Source organism: Saccopteryx bilineata, chromosome 4 (genome assembly GCF_036850765.1).
Source record: "Saccopteryx bilineata isolate mSacBil1 chromosome 4, mSacBil1_pri_phased_curated, whole genome shotgun sequence".
Classification (NCBI taxonomy): Eukaryota; Metazoa; Chordata; class Mammalia; order Chiroptera; family Emballonuridae; genus Saccopteryx; species Saccopteryx bilineata.
In genome coordinates, this window is record NC_089493.1 from 42,024,303 (window position 1) to 42,041,654 (window position 17,352).

Sequence of the window (17,352 nt, forward strand, 5' to 3'; positions counted from 1 at the left end):
CAAAACACAAAAGAAATCGAGAAAGGCAGTGTGTATGCAAATGTACAGCCCTTGGTAACACTTTTGTTGCTAAATACAGTATTTATCTAAGCAAGGCAAAAAAGTAGCCCATAAAATCTGGTACCTTTCTTATAAGAGAATTGGGAATTATATCCACTATACAGGCCCATGAAATAAAGGAAACAACTTACAGAATAATACATATAAATTGAAACTTTGTTTATAAGAAAAAGATGCAAAGGTTATTATGTGTATATAAACCAGGTATAGAAATATATACACCAAACTTATTGAAGAGTAGGATTTAAGGAGGATGAAGGGAAGAGTTTAAAAACCTATGTATTGTTCCAGTGTGTATATATATAATTGACAATGAGCGTTTGTAATTTATTTAAATAAAGGGAAATATTTTAAAGAGCTCTTTTGTTCGTAACAACAATAGCAGCTATTTGTCATCGAAAATAACGGACAAAACCCAATTTCCAAGTGCAGTATAACTGCTTGCTCCGAGGAAATCAAGCAGTAGACAAAGAACAAACCCAGGGTTCTTGGGAAAAAATCCTGTTTCTCACGCTTCTCTTCATTTGGTGTTGTCACCTATGTGATTATTCAGAAGCTGGTTTTCGGAAAGTGTCCCCTTCTGAGAATAATGCTTATTGAGAATAATTTGGAAGTGACTCAAGGACTGACTGCAGGTCACAGTTGCCTTACACAGTAAACTTTATAGCCTGCTCCAAGAGACTGGATCAAAGCATCAGAAAAGATGGTGAGATCATCCTTTGCTTGCTTTTGGCTTAGTCAGGTAATCAAAGAAATTCTAGTCAAAGAGTAATGACTGGTTGCATATAAAAACAAACTAAAAGACACAACTGTACAACATATTGAAGACCTGAGTTGTCTGAGATATCTTACTAAAAAGATGTCTTATTTAAAAAAAAGGATGTCTTATTGGGGGAAAAAGTGTTAGCTTTATAAGCAATGAGGAAATATGTAAGTTGCTGGGTTCTACAGTTAAAAGTCTTCTTGGATATGAGGTAAATAAAGTATAGGAAAAGAGAAAAATTCCAGGACAGAATAAAAAAAATGAATAGTTAGATTTGTGTTAAATTGAAATTTAACATTTGAAATGTTCATTTTAGTTAAGTACATCATAATAAATATATGAATTATGAGACTGAGCTGATTCTACAGTTTCAAGAAAATTAATCCTCCTATTGGCCAAATTTCAGGCATGTTGAGCAACAAAAAGAACAATAGGGAGGTGACTATAAGATACAAAATAAACAAAAACCCATGAGTTCATAGTGATATTCAAAAAAGAGAAGAGGGCTATAAGAAAAGCTCTTTTTAATAGAATGTCAGCTAATAATAGTATAAGAAAAGATACTTAGAAAACTACCGTTTTGCATCTCCACGGTAATAAATGATTCAGGCCAAGTATAGCAATGTAAGCTAAAGCCATTTGGGAAGACTAGGAAACACATACACAGCACCAAATAATCACCCACAAATACCAAGAGGGGAAAAAAAAACTTTATAATAAAGAAATCTCTGCCTACCGTCGCCAAAGGATCACTCTTGTATTGAATAATAGTAGGGCAACCTAAAATTATTTTTTTTTATGTGAAACAATGTAAGTACACAAGATCACATGTAAAATCTTCTTGCCAAGAATGGTTAAACTGAATCCAATCAAGCTGTAAACAATTTATAGGAAATAAAGGGACTAGAAGATATTAAGACAACATAAAGAAACAACCAAATTCAGAATGTGACTTTAAAACCCAATGTCATTTAAGAAAAGAAAAAAATTCTGGAAGCTCATTGGTTAGAGCATTGTTCCACTATGACAAGATTGCAGGTTCCATACCTCGTCAAGGTATACAAGAATCAATCAATGAATGCATAAATGAGACAACAAATCAATGTTTTTCTCTCTCCCTCTCTCCAACATAATTAATCAATAAAATAGACTACCTAGACGAGAGATATACAGCCAAATACAATGCATAACATTGATTAACTCCTGGTTGGGGAAAATGGGAAGAGGGCTATTAAAAAATTCTTGAAACAAATTGGAAATTTTTAATAGAGACTAAATATTTGATATGAAGAATTACCACCAATTTTCCTTGGGTGTATGTGATCATATTGTGGTTATATGAAGAAATCTTCCTGTGCTTAAAAAATACATGCTAAAGTTGTTAAGAGATAAAATATCATGATGCCTAAAATTTACTTTAAAATAGTACAAGTGTGTGGTGGGGAGAGGGAGGATTGCCAAAATATCTTTGACCTACAAAACCAGAAAAATGGTATAACTTAATAAATACATATGGAGAATTAAAGCAAGAATGACAAAATGTTATCAGTTATTGAACCTAGGCGATGTCTATGCAGGTGTTTATTGTACTAGTATTTCAACTTTTTCATGTTTATACTAAAAATGCGGGGAAGGGAATTCTCAGAGATATTCTCCTTAAACAACATCTACCAAATTTACCTTAAACTTTAAAGAGGTACCTTTAACTATTCTAAAGAAGTAGTTTGCTTTTTCTCCTGCTTACCATCCATTTGAAGAAAAGTCCTAAAACCTGCCTTAATTATTGCAAATAATATTCTCAAGCTAGAACAGGACTAATATAAATCCCACAACAATCAGTACAAGATTTATAGGTGTAAACATCTGGTTTTATACTCAAATAACAAACTTAACAGCAGTAAAACAAATCGTTTATTACAGCGTATAATGTTATATTAAATTTAAACAATGATATATAGAAACACATACTGTTTATATCATACAGTAATTTAAAACATCAACAGGAATATCAAAACAAATACTACTCATGCACAAAACATGCATATATTGGTATAAAAAAGGCAATTTTATACAATACTGTTTACTAAAAACTTTTTTTTTTAAAAAAAAGAGCCCTTCCAGACAGGGTCAGTGGTCCAATCTGGACTGGATTGCACTAACATGTTCGGGCCAATGCTTGGGTGGCACAGTGCTCAGTGGGCAATGGTGGGCTTTGTGTCATGCCCAAGGTTACATCATGAGGAGTGGATTTCACTGTACCCAAGGACCAAAATTTTATCCCAAAGGCCAGTCCTCCAAGGAAGGAATGTTTGGATCTGCTGCAAATTAGGGCAGAGGAAAAAGGCATCAAAATGTTGGATAATGGCCCTAGAAATGGTTTCTGTAACCAGGGCCTAGGCAGCAAGTGTGGCAAAAGTTTAGTGAATCCCTTTAAGGTATTACCAGCCTCCCTATTCAGGTCACCAGTTCTCTGGACTTAGGATCTGGTCTTCAAGTTCTGAGTCCAGTAAACCAAACAGTTCTGAGAAGACAGAATGGGGCTAATCTGAGAAATGTGCTCCAGAAAAAATTACAGGAAAAAGAAATCATCCCTCATACCTACTTCACACAATTATGATGTGATGCCCCCCAACAGGAAAACCTCATAGACACTGCCCTACAGCACCAAGAAGTAAATGTATGTCCTATAATTCCATCTACCTGACCTTCAGATCAGAAGATCTCATCCTAATATGACCTGAACATCAAATCCTGTACCTTCACAGATGCTCAGAAACTTTAAAATATAAAAATCAGCTGAAATAACACAAAATTCATTCACTATCACCACCATTAAAACCTCAGTATTTCCTTCTAACCAGCAAAACATTCTTTACCTTCCATGAAAGGCACTAGTGTCCACATATAATGGAGAAGAGACATAATTTACTTCCGTTTTATCTTAAAAGGAAAGCAGTTCACAAAATTATTACACAAAAAACATCTTTCCTTCAGTCACTATTAAAAAAAAAGCAAAAAACAAAAACCACTTTCTACACCCATGATATGGCTCAAACGGTCGTCATCAGCTTCAAAGAGCCAGATCGAAAGCGGAGGATTTTCTTCTTGAGGTTATGTGAAGCCTTAATTTTGACAAAGGTTTTGGTGGGGTTGCTGTGAAGGTCTGGAGCTGTGACTGTCTGAATCGGGAGCGTCTGGACGAACTGGGACCAAATCAGGCCCCCACTTTCCTCCGAGTCGCTGGAGCTGGTGCTCTCCCCGGCAAACTCGCCCTCGCTCACGCTGGACTCGCTGTCCCCGAAGCAGTTGGTGGTGTAGTTGCTCTGTTCGTCCTCGCTGGTGTCCACCACAGTGGAGTGGAAGAGGGACTCGCACTCGGCCGAGTACTCGGAGTCGCTGGCCACGTAGGCGTAGGGGCTGGTGTAGGGCAGCGCCACGGCGGCCGGGTACAGGCCCGCGCTCTCCCGCCGGGCCCGCCTCGTGCGCCGCAGGGCTTCCTCGTAGGACATCTCGGCGGCCGAGCGCCACCGCCGCGAGTGCGGGTCGGTTCGCTTGTGCTTGGGCTTGGCCACCACCGCTTCCCGGCCGTGGCCGTGCGCCCTACCGCCGGCCCGGTGCGCAGCCCCCAGCGGCCGACTGGGGGGACCCGCCTCGGACTGGCCGCCTCCACCCCGCCTGCCCTTGGCCGGGACCTTCCTGAGTTTCTTATTTGTATCCACGTCATCGGGGAACCGACACTTCTTGCTGGCCACCCGGGTCTTCTCCCTCACGGTGGGCAAGGCACCGTCGGGGCCATGGAGAGTCTGGGCCCTGTGCTTCAGGGCGGAGCCCCTGGGGACCGCAGCGGTCCGTGCGCCCCGATGCGGCCGGGCACCAGGCTGCCCCGGGACGAAGCGTGCCTTCACCAGAGGCCCTTCCTCCAGGCTCTGAGAAGAAGAGCCCTCGCTTTTGAAATCCAGGGCCGGCCGCTCTTCCAGGGGGAAAGCTGAGGGCAGCGGGGCAGGCGGGACAGGAAGGGGCACGGGCGGAGGGACCGTCTGCAGGCTATTTTTCTGTGACAGCTTTTTCAGTGGCTGGATAGTTTTGTTTTCTTGCAGTGGGGTGAGGACTCTTCCAGGGCTCTCTTTTGGAGAGGCCGCTGGGATCTGACCACTTTCTTTAGGGGTCTCCCCTGTCACAGCGGTGGGACACCGAGCTTGTTCCTGGGAGGCTGGCTTGGCATTTTTGGGCAGATGCTTACTGTGAAGTTCAGGGGCAGTGCCAGGCGAGCAGCCCTCTGGCAGGGGCAACCTCTTGCTTTCCAGTTGTTCTGCCTTTGATTCTTTTGGCCATTGCTTCAGTGGGGAGAATGTCACACTGTCCAAAGAGGGAATTCCACCAGAAGGCAAAGGCACCTGTTTAGAATTCTTAAGGTTCCCGCTAATGCCCTGTGAGACGCCCCCGGTGACTCTGACGCAAATGCTCCCGTTCCGCAGAAGCCCCTTGGTGGGGTCTGCGTTCACACTGGTTCTTGGTTTGTTGGTCCTTACAGGGTGTGTTTTTTTCTGGACCAGGCTCAGAATGTAGCCGTCCATTTTCTTACTGGATGAAGGATGGGGAGCAGACCACAAACTGCTTGGAGATGGTAAGGAAGTGTCTGTCTTGATGGCATCCAGCTCAGATCCAACACAAATGTCATTGGCATGGTTACCCAGCCTCTCCTCTTCCCTCAGGGGGTTGCCGGTCAAGCAAAGGAGAAACATCGGGCTCTGCACGGCCACAGCATGAAGTGGGCTGGGATAGCGATAGACATCATTCCCGTTTTTAGACACCAGATCACACTGGTACTTGGGATTCACATCTGCAATGACACCAAGGGGATTAAATTGTGATGTGGAGGGGAAACAGCAAACTGCCTCTGAGGCCTGGTCTTCACAGGGGCCTTCTGTAAAATCCAAGCATCCTATGAGATCTGAAAAACAGTTAAAGGTACACTCTGAAGAAATGAACTGGTCAGCACTAGCTTGACTCTGGCCAATTTCTAGGAAGACAGATTCATGGGTAGAGAGTGAGTGTCCATGAGTTACTCTACTGTTTTACATAGAGTGCAGACTACTAAGGAAGGAAAAAATGTTTAACAAAATTTTAACAAGATATGATGTAGCCTCTGGAGGAAAAATATTCAGTCATTAAAAATGCTTTCAGCCTGACTGGGCAGTAGCACAGTGGATAGAGTGTCGAACTGGGATGCGGAAGACCCAGGTTCGAGACCCCGAGGTTGCCAGCTTGAGTGAGGGCTCATCTGGTTTGAGCAAAAGCTCACCAGCTTAAGCCCAAGTCGCTGGCTCGAGCAAGGGGTTGCTCGGTCTGCTGAAGGCCCGCGGTCAAGGCACGTATGAGAGGTCAATCAATGAACAATTAAGGTGTTGCAATGCGCAACGAAAAACTGGTGATTGATGCTTCTCATCTCTCCATTCCTGTCTGTCTGTCTCTGACTATCCCTCTCTCTGACTCTGTCTCTGTAAAAAAAAAAAAAAAAATGCTTTCAAATTATTGAATAATATGGGAAAACACTTTAAAGTTTAGTGAAAATCATGATATAATACCATACTATGATTAAAATTTTATTAAGATTTATAGGTGCAAATAAAAAGAAGTCTGAGATGAAGCACACCCAAATGCTAACTATAGCATTTCAGTGTGGTGAGAAAACAAGGGTTGTTTGCTTTCTTCGTTTTCTATTCTCTAAATTTTCAATAATATGCATTATATTTATAACTGGAAAAATAAATGTTTTTTGAGTTATGTTTTCTCCAGGCTACTTTCCCCCTATGTTCTATTCCTGGCTTCCCACTGAAATATTTCAGATAAACTACAACTTTCTATGGGCTTTCTCATTTTATATTTTCTAGACCTAATTCTTAACAATGTATGTTTAAATGTAACTGTCCATGGAAAGGTCAAGGAAATTAATCAAATTTGAATAGAGACTAACCACATTTAAATAATAATCACCTTATATTTTCAATGGTGGCACTAACAAATATAATACAGTACTTTTTAAATCATAAGAAATTCTTGATAAAGTTTTAAAGTATTGAGTCGTGATATTAATGAATAAATTTTCCACATCTCAAAAATGTAGAGGTCAAAATACAGTGAAATCAAGCTTTCTTACTTAATTAAGTGATTTTGATCTCTTGGTGAATACTGTCAATTTCAAAGGACTTTAATGACCTTCAGTAAGAGGAAAATCAAAGTTTACATCACTATTTAATTTGTCTTCCATTATATTTGTTCTCTCGATATTGAAAACCTACTATGTCCCAGATTATGTTAACTGTTTAAGGGGAAGCTCCATGAACTTCAATGATAATTTGCAGCTCAGGAAAAGACAGTCTTGAAATAATAATATGATTCATTTGTGGAAAAAAAATTATCATTGTAAAATAAAAGTACCATGTCCCCTCCCCTTCCACCCCTACACTCCCAATAAGTAGCTTTTTGTAAGGAGAAATCTCTCTTGCTAACAGCTTGCCCATCCCTCCTCCTCCTCTCCACTACCGTAAAGCCTATCTGCCTTGAGCATTAACCTACACTTCACCATCTTCCCCCTTCCCTACTTTTCGTGTTAAGGAACAAGACAGACATCCCAGCGCCAAGGCCCAACCCAACAATCTCAGTTATGTGAAGATGTGGCATTTGGGAGAGCGGTTGTCTTCGAGGAAAACCTATATACTGAAGTGCCTTTAATGGGTTTTCAAGTTTTCCTCTGAAACCAGATCTGCAGAGTGAAGGGGAGCAATTACCCACGAACTTGAGGCCCAGCCACTCTAAATAACACTCATCTGTGCTTCCCCAAGTGACTGCTGCTCACAACACACACTGGACAAACACTAAGGCACCAGCCAATCAGCAGCCTCAGTTGTTTGGTGTTATGTTTGCGTTGCCCAGGCTCAAAAATTCAGCCTTATACCTAGGTGGAGAATCCAGACAAATCTACAGCTCCTCTAATCTCTGTATTTTCTCTGCTCTTCAGAAGAATCAAAACAAAGCAGAACTAAGGAAGGAGGTCTGAATTTCAACAGCTCTGACATTCAGCAGAGGAGGGGCCTCTGACATATAAACCATATTTCGCCTCTTTTCATTAAAAAGACTAAACACACTTCTGAATTTCCTTAGTGTGGTGATGTAAAAAGATGGACGTAGCAGTCAGTCCTGAGCTTGAATCCTGTCTTTGCTACTCACTAGCTATTTAGCCTTAAGCCACTGAACCTAACCTCACTATACCTCATTATCCGATACAGAAAACGAAGCTAACGACACCTGCTCCCTGCAGAACTGCTAGAGAATTAAAAGGAGATAAATGTATGCAGACCCTTCGGGACAGTGCGTGAGACATAGCAGAAATGCAGAAACTCGTCCAGTACCGACAATCGCGTCATTCTCTCTGAGGTAACTGCAAGGACAGCCCAAAATGAGGAACGATAGCACATGGCCTAGGGGATCTCATCCCACCCATCTGCTAAAGGAGAGCTGCCACCATGAGAAGCATTCTGGAGAACATGGAAGGGCCACTGCTCCTTGCAGTGCCAAGCAGCCCTTAGCCAGGCCAACAGATATATTTAACTTAATGGAAGCTTTAGCTTTGAATGATTAAAGGAAGAAGGAAACAAATCCAAAGTGGTTTTCAAAAGAAAATGCAAACAAGTTAAATCCTAACGGCCTGTTAAGCAAAAGCTCAGAAACAGAGCTCAAGAACTATAATATTGGGACAGGGTTTCTAAAGATGAGCTGAATATAAAGCCAAGCAGCACCCAGAGAGGACTAGAAGACTGGTCATCTTGGTTCTAGATGACACTATGGCACTAAATGCAGCAAGTTGAGGAAACTCTCTGGTTTGGTTTTGTTTTTTTTATCAGTAGAAGTAGTTGAAGCTACATAATCTTTAAGAAAGATGTGACCCCTTCCGATTAAAAAATGTATATTAAAATGTATATAAAAAGCTTACCTGCAGATTTGGGGCAACTATCCGAGATGGTCAAGGTTGCCTCCAACGGGCTGCAAAAGCAGGTGCTGGAATGACAACTGGATAAGCACTCGCTGAAGACCGAGTTAGAGGAATTGGAAAGGGATCCTGAAGCCCCATCACTCAGCTCATAAAATCCTACAAATAAAAACACCGTTTGGAATTAAGATCAGATCATGCAATAATATACATTTGTGCTTTTAAAAAAAGGGATAATCACTGAGAAAAGATAGGAAAGGGAGATTTTTTGGGGGGAGGAGCAATTTTGGCTCAGTGGGCTTAGGGTCCTGATTTTATGGTTTTATTTTAAGCAATCCTAAGAAAAGGCAAAGAGACAATAACTGTGGGTACATTTCAAAGTTACTCTCATGGTCAAACTGACCTTCCTCCTTGACTCAACTTTTAAAGATGTGCAAGAAAAGAGACTTAGATCTGTCAAAGCCTCATGTTATCATGAGTGTTTCAGAAAGAATAACTTGAAGAGAAAACAAATCTATTTAAGGAGCCAAATGGTTTAAAAGAAGAAAAAAGAAACTTTTGAAGTGGTCTCAGGAAGTTGAAGTGTGACTAATTTTCTAGCCCAGTTCTGACTTTCTCAAGTTTCAAAGAAGGACCGGTCTTCCAGAAATTTGAATAGAAGCTTTTATTTTTTAAACTTAGGGGACTCCAGTCAGATCAATCTCATTATTAAAAATTTTATAGTCTGGTTTTAGTTCCCTCTTATGCAACTAACTGAATGGCAGGCAGACTGCTTTTATACTGTCTGCGTTAGAAACAAACTCCATTGACATTTGCAGGGTCAGGAATGTTAAGCACAGGCTGGGAATATTAAGCACAGGTAACTGCTGAGTGAGAATGCAGTCCTTGCACTCACACTCACCTGAGCTGGGCCGGCTGTCTGTCTCCAGGTGCTCTTCAGATGTCTTTTCTACGTCTAGTCTCAGGTCACTTATCTGCTTGTCAAGTTCTTGCAACTGATTCAACAAACCAGCATCTCTTCTCCTCAAACAATTCTGATTAGGAAAAAAATGGACAAAGGAAAAATGAACACATTTTGGTGACAAAATTACAGCTAGAGAGTTCACTAAATCTTCCAAAACCAAAATGTTACTGGATGACCTGAAATAAAGAAAAACTTCAAGTATATGTCCTGTCTTTAATTCTACATTCTCCTATTTCATGGTGATATAAAGTTTTTTCATAAAAACGAGATTTGCATTTAGTTTCAACTAATTTATACAACTTACTTTTTATAGGTAAGGATAAGAAAAAACACTGAAATTTTATTAAAATCTTCTGCGTGCAGCCAACTTTTTTGTACAAAACAGTACTTCACAGTAGACTCTTTAATTTGAAGTCACAGTGTAACAGATTTCCTATAATCTTACTTAGGTGAGATTTTTCTGGCCAAAATGTCCTGCAGAGCTTTATTTTCTATTAGTTGCTTTGTGAGTTTAATCAGTCTTAGGGCCTTTGAAAGTGAGAAACTAATACTAATAGCCAGTGCCAAGTAAAATGTGAGCTGGCAGAATTCAAAACCCTCAAGGGAAGGTCCATCAAGATTTGAACTCAACTCAGGTTTCCAAAGGTGACAGATCTGTAGTGCTAACTCACACCGCCACCTAGTGCTTCCTATTGCTGGAAAAGGCGGGGGGGGGGGGACCTCAAAAGGCATCTGGTTCAAATCACAAATGCCAAGTCTACAAATGAAAATAGTACCACAAACACTAACTGGACTGGAATTCTTCTGACATGCTGCCTTGCTCCCCTCCAGGGGACAACAGGAATGTGCCAGTCACAATCCGAAGAGTCATAAAGACAAAAAGGTGCTATTGTACCAGACAATGCATAAAAATGTAATGACCAGGCATAGCCAGCAAGAATTGGCTCAAATCAATGTTACATACAAATGTGGTCTGCTACCAATGAAACACAGTAAAATGCCAAAACAGTGATATTACACAAACCATGATGTACATGCATCCTTACAAAATAGATTCATAAGAATGACTACTCCTCTTGTGTGTCCTTTGACTTAAAAAGCTTGGGCGAACACTATATGCTTGTGTCTACTAGGATGAGTTTCTTCATGAACCTAACAAGCAAAAGCACTCTGATGCTCAAAAAAGAGAGAAATTACCTGGGGGTGGGGGGAGATAATATATACAAAAAAACACTTGACAATTACACAGCATCACTAGCTCTTTTGTAGGAAAGACATTCTCCAGCATGTGTTTAGTTTCAGAGAATATCACATGGTCTGATAGGATTTTTTTTTCTGCTTTCAAAACTACGTTTTTGAGGTCACTGAAACAAAGCTGCCGCCATCATTCTGAGGCAGGGTCAAAAGCTGTTCACCAACACATTAAGTGCCAAAGTTCATTTTCTTCCCCATTAATGAAGATGACATAGAATGACGGTGGCACTGGCAGAAATCCAGTAATATAAATGCTCCCTGAGAGCAGGTTCTCTCTTCTCCCACCACCACCAGTCCCAGCGAAGCAGTGCGTATAAAATATGAGAGGAGGGGGCACTTTCTCCAGCCAAATTTCCATCAGTTGCGTCTGTTTTAGCTGCCTTGTACAAAGGGCTTCTATTTGAAATTAAGCAGCAGCCCAAGCAAAAGCTGGCAGGCTGGAGAGAGCCCTGGGAGGGGCAGGGCTCCTACGGGCGCTTCCGTGTAATCGTAAAATTCAGCATTGGACAGTTAACCACGCCACAGGCCCCCTTTTCTGCTTTTGTCCCCTCTCAGCAGGAGGACAAGAAGCTAAGAAGACCTCCAAATGAAATGGCATTTTAAATGAGGGGTTTGCAAACCTTCGCGGAGAGGGCACGCATTCATTTGCCTAACTAGAGAGATGAAAGGTTACAACCAGGCCACTCCAAGAACACCGAAAGGAGCGGCGGCCACCCCCTCCTCGCGGGGTCGCAGCCCCTCACCTGACACAAAGCGGGCACACGCAGGAACGGGGGTCAGGGAGGGAGGGGGTCCCGGGAAGCTCAGGAATTGCCCCAGCCGAAGGCACCTTCGCGCCCACCCCAGGTCACCTGCCCGACCCCTGCCCGTCTGCCGCACGGCCGTGCCCCCACCTCCAGGCACGACCTACCAATTGCTTCCGCAGCAGCAAAATGTTCTCCTCCAAGAACTTCTCCTCCAGGCGGCTGCGCTGCGCCGCCTCCCCCGGCAGCTCCCCGGCGCGGGGCGCGGCGGGCCCCGCGGCCCCCGCGCCGCGCAGGGCGCCCCTGACCAGCAGCTCCTGGCGCTGGCGCAGGTACTCCAGCTCCGCCAGCCCGGCCAGCGTGGCCTCCTGCCGCTCCCGGGTGCGCTGCCGCTCCGTGTCCGCCTCGCCCTTCTCCCGCCAGCGCCCCTCGGGCTCCGCCGCGCGCTGCTCGCCCCGCGCCGGCGCCTGCGGCTCCAGCTCCCTCGCCGTCCCGGCCAGACTCGGCTTCATGGCCCCCAGCCCTGCCGCGAGCACCCGTCACCCCAGCCGGCCGGCCGGGCGGAGGAACGGGGCGTTCAGAGCTGCGGCCGCGAGCTCATGCCGCCGGGCGGCGGGACAGAGCGGCGGGGGCGGCGGCCAGGGGCGCGCGGGACTCGCGGGCTGCAGCCGTCCGGGCCGGAGCGGCGCCGTCCGCAGCGCCGCGCATCCCTCGCCGCGGCCCCGCCGCTGATAACGCCCTGCCCGGCGCTACGTCACGCGCGGCGGCTGGGCAAACCCCCGCCTGGCGCCCGCCTCCCCGCGCCGGCCCCTCGGCTCCGGGGCCCGCTCCCCCCGACTTCCCCCGCGTCTGTCAGGGGCGCCGGGCGCAGAGCCGGCTCCTCCCGTCGGCCCGCCCCGCCCCGCCCCTCCCTCGCTCCCTCCTCCCCTCTCCCGCCCTTCTCGCGGGTCCCCTCGCCCCTTTTCGAGTTTCGTGCACCCAGTTTTTGCCTCGCTCCTGATTGGTCTTTTCCCGGCGCACAAAGCCAGGCCGAGCACCTCGAGCCCAGCATCCTGTTACAGCCGGCCTCGCAGCAGGGTCCGCTCAGGGACGCGCAGCCGGGCTCCCCAGAGAACTTTCTGAAACTCGACCGAGTTGCTGCACCATCTTAACCCTTTCCCCACGCGGCCCCAGTTCACGTGCACTCGACAGCGTTAGGTCTCCTCCACCTTAGAAAGCTCGGCACTGCGAGTGCACCCAATGACAACTTCTGGGCGCTTGGTTTTTGACTCGACTTCGCCAAAGCAAGCACTACAAAGCACCGTGCAATACTATTCTTGGTTGTTCAAAAACTATTCGACTCTCAGGTTTTTTTGCTGCTTTGGTTTTCTTACGGAAAGCATTTAAAATTAGGCAGGAGGACATTGCTGTACAGTAAGCGGTTGCATCGATTCTTTTACGAGCTCGGGGTTTGTGTGCACGCGCGCGTGCGCGACCTGGTTTTTGTGTGAGTTTGTTATTGTTATTTAGTCTAAACTCAGGAGAGCTCTGACTGGGAGACCAGACTGCCTAAATCTGAATCCTGTTTCCAGCCAAGGCTAGGTGTGCCGGCAAGTTACTTCACCTCTTTGTGTCTCTCTTTGCCTGACGGTAAAATGAGCTACTCACAATCTGCCTGTTGGAAGAATTACAATAAAATATAGTAGAGTATAATATACACGGGGGTGGGGGAGGGTGCGTTTACAACGTGGCAGGCACATAGATACTAAGTGGTATATAAATTCTAGCTTTTATTTTTTCTTCCAGAGGGACTTCAGATTTTCCCCCTCAATTAGCATTTGTGGTATGGTCATCTGTGCTTGGGACACTGGTCACAGAGAATGTCAGTGGGACCGGGGGCTGGAAATGTCACTTGTCTGTGGAAAAGGATCATATCTATTTTAAAAAGCAATACATCCAAGAGCCTCAGGAATTGAATCCAGCAAGCCACAATTTGCTGAAGTTCAGGCAAAGTATGTGAAGGAGTGCGTCCTCTATCATCATTTCAGATTCTTACACGGTTGCCTGGCTGTTTGCCTCTGCTAAGAATTCTCCATTTCTTCCCTCTGTGTGGTCTAACGCTCCCTCCAAGACCCACTTCACAACCCTCCTCTGAACTTCAGTTAACTAACTGCATGAATACTTGCTTTCTACCAAATGCTATTTGTATGGTTATTTATCTGGGTATGTACACATATACCTAACTATTGATACATAGGTGTTTTTGTGTATTTCTTCTCCCCAGTTACATTATACAAGTTCCCTGGAGGCAAGGACTGTTTTAATACTCTCTTAGTATTACTGTTGTCAGGGCTATGCCTTGCAAGAATTCAGCTGATGATCAGTAGAGAGACTCAAGAAAATGTAGATTGGTTGTAAATTTTTTTTATTAACATACTTTCTAACTAATTTAATAGTACCCCTTTAATCCCTGAGAAAAATAAAATCGAGTGGACATTTACCAAAAACAAAGAATAAACAACAAAAAAATAGAGTTCTCTTGCCATCCTCCATTGACCTCCCTAACTGCTGCCCCTCACAGGTATAAGAGGAACTATAAGTATAACCATGATTCATAATTTACAAGATTGTATGTTAGAATTAAAAATGGAATCATGTTCAGGTGTTCATCAGCTTTGAAAAGAAGATCAGTTTTATTCAGGTCACATGTCAAAAACTGTACTTGATGTTATAGGAACTAAATTTTCCTCCCAAATTTTAGTGAGGCGCTAGAAAATAATGACTGATTCTGTCGGCCAAGTGCCACTCACCCATGTCCTCTGTTACTCATTGTCTCAATCTGTTCATTTCGAGGCAAGCTTCTTGCTTTCTAGTTCTGAATTAGATTCCTCCTGGCTGGGTGGAGTCTATTATTGTGACTTGTGTTATGTCACACATCGACAACTATATTTATATAGTTGGAGGGGGAGCTGAAATATGTTTTTATACACTACTAATAAATCTTGTTAAAACAGACAGGTTGCTATTTCTCCAAAACCGCCCACCTTCCCACCCCTCTCCTCACCAAATGCCACTTTGAGTTGGCTCATTAGACCAAAGCAAATCATTTGCTTTAACAGCTTGTACATCTCCATGAGAAAGTGTTCCCAACAAGTTTAAATATTAAAATTAATGTATTCAAATGGTTCTGCCAATAAAATGGTCACAAATAGGGGGGAAAAGTTAAGCTTTCCACAGTATCCATTGCACATTAATAAATAATGCTGCTCATTCACACGCCAATTAAAACAAACTCAGGCTGTCAAATAAAGTAGAAGCAAGGAGCTCAATGCTCTAATTGTTTTTCCAGGAAAACTCCCAATGTCCTCAGATTAAGTGTAACTGGTTGCATTGCCCCTGTTCTCTTCTTAACCCGACATCCAAAATTTTCCCCCTCTCCAGTCCAGTTCTCTGGCTGTTATTCCCCCTGATTCTTTGTTTTGGTTGCAGGTATTTGGGAAGCAGTTGAAGGTAATCACCCACTCACTGCTCACTGCTCCCTTCTGTTGCCAACAGAGGCTCACTTCCTTCTACTGTTTTGACTTTTCTTTGTTTCTTTTTAAAGCAGATGCCGGTGCTTCTTCCTCTACTAATGCTACCTTATCTCCTTCCTAGTATTGCTCCACCCTAGTTCATTCTTTTGCTTCTCCCCACCCCCCAACATCTGTCTTCTCAGAAAAACTGCTAATCCACACTCAGAAAGTGTGGCTCTAAAGATGGGGTGGATCTCCCCCACCCCTACACACACACACACACACACACACACACACACACACCCCACTGATCTGGAAAGTAAGATAAAGTTGTCAGCATGAAAAAGTCTTGACTGAACATATCACAGTTGCGCAGTTTATGCTTAAAGATATTTCCTGGGCAGAGCCGGGAAGGGTCCCGGTCCCTCAGATCACACAGTCTGACTCTTTGCCTTGGGGCAGAACAGCTCCAAGTGGCATCCCCACCAAAGTCTGAGTATCATTCTTCAAATGCTTTATCCAGCAGTGAACATTCTATTGCAGCCAAGCAATGTAGGGAGCATCGATTGCACGTTTTGCTATAGAGCAAAGCAACAAAATGATGCCTTGCAGCTTTTATGGCCAAACCAACACAAATGATGTAATTGGGAAAAGCTGTCTCCGAATAGGAGCGAAAAAAATAAAGGACAGTCCTTTGAGTTGGGGTGATGACCACTATTTGAGGGTCTGGGATCAAAGCTCCAGCCAGACATCAAAGCCCATTTGAATCTAATGCCAGAAGAGCCACAGTGAATTAAACATCATATATAAACTAATTATAGCTTGACCCCACAATCTGGCTTCAGTGAGCACACATAGGGGAAAGAAAGCAGACATTGAAACAAAAGATCAAGAAAAAGGAAAGTTGGTAACAAGACTGGGCAACATCATGACTCTGACGACTTTAAAAATCTTTTGAGGGCAGAGAGGAGTAAGGGAATGGCAGCAGAAATGCAAACTTTTGACAATGCTGGTCTTGTTTTCAAGGCTGTGTATGAAACAGCTCCCTCCACCCTCACTGACGCCTGCACAACCAAACACATCCTTATTCCTAGAAGGAAAGGTTATCTTTCATCTGCTTTAACGTTGTTAAAGAGGTTCCTTGTCCCCAGGTTTCTGTTGAAGAAGCACAAGGTGATTCCATGAAGCTGGGGGGTGAGTTCTTCAAGAAGCTGAGGCTTCCTGGTACCATACACCATGAGTTCCAAACACTAGCATCTGTTTGGGAGTGACTTGCATTCTTCATGGTCTTAATCCATGGTCTTAATTCCTGATATTCCCAGCAGCTTCAGACTTCAGTCACTCACCTCTGCCATTTCTGCTAGTCATCGTTACAGGTTGGAAGGTGCAGCGTACCGATTGAGCAAATATCCTAGAACTTCATGCCTTGGTACTAACACTAAGAAACAATTAATACTACTTCATCCCCAGGCAGAATTTAAAAGTGTTTCCAAGCCAACTGGCCCCTTTAAACATTTTGCCCTTACTAGTCCCCATTTATTTGAAAGTCTCAGCTTCATAAACTGGCAAATCATTGATTTGATAACCCAGAGAACATGTTCAATCATATCTCCTTGTAGATAAACATTAATGATTTCTTAAAATAACAAAATCTAAATTTATGACCTGTCTTTCAATAAGAAAAAAATTTTTAAATAAATTTTATGGATTGGTTTTAGAGAAAGAGACATCAATTTGTTGTTCCGCCTATTTATGCATTCATTGGTTGGTTTTAGTACGTGCCTTGCCTGGCAATCGAACCAGAACCTTGATGTATTGCGATAATGCTCTAACTGACTGAACTACCCAGCTGGGGCAGAAAAAAAATTTTTTTAATGGGCCTTCTTATAGGGTAAAAACAAATATATACCATCATCATTACATATCATTACTTTGAGCGATCATTTATTCAGCAGACATGTGAGTATCTATCTGATATATGCCAAGCACTGGGGATACGATGGTGAACAAATCAGACACAGTCCCTACCTTCATGGAGTTTAGGGTCTAGGAGGTAAACTGGCACTAATTTTAAAAATACATACCTATAT

The 17,352-nt window shown here is 43.6% G+C and overlaps 1 protein-coding gene across 2 annotated transcripts; it reads right to left on the reverse strand.

The window, feature by feature from the left end:
- Nucleotides 1-1,417: 1,417 nt before the first annotated feature.
- DACT1 (dishevelled binding antagonist of beta catenin 1) lies at nt 1,418-12,586 on the reverse strand. 2 transcript variants are annotated; one of them, XM_066275827.1, is made up of 4 exons: nt 11,939-12,586; nt 9,712-9,844; nt 8,814-8,969; nt 1,418-5,663 (listed from the first exon to the last, which is right to left on the reverse strand). In XM_066275827.1, the coding sequence occupies exons 1-4, from the start codon at nt 12,281-12,283 to the stop codon at nt 3,874-3,876; spliced, it is 2,424 nt and encodes an 807-aa protein (XP_066131924.1). In that variant the 5' UTR covers nt 12,284-12,586; the 3' UTR covers nt 1,418-3,873. The 2 variants fall into 2 exon arrangements, with proteins under 2 accessions (XP_066131924.1, XP_066131923.1); XM_066275826.1 differs by having other exon boundaries at nt 1,418-5,774.
- Between the last annotated feature and the right edge of the window lie 4,766 nt (nt 12,587-17,352).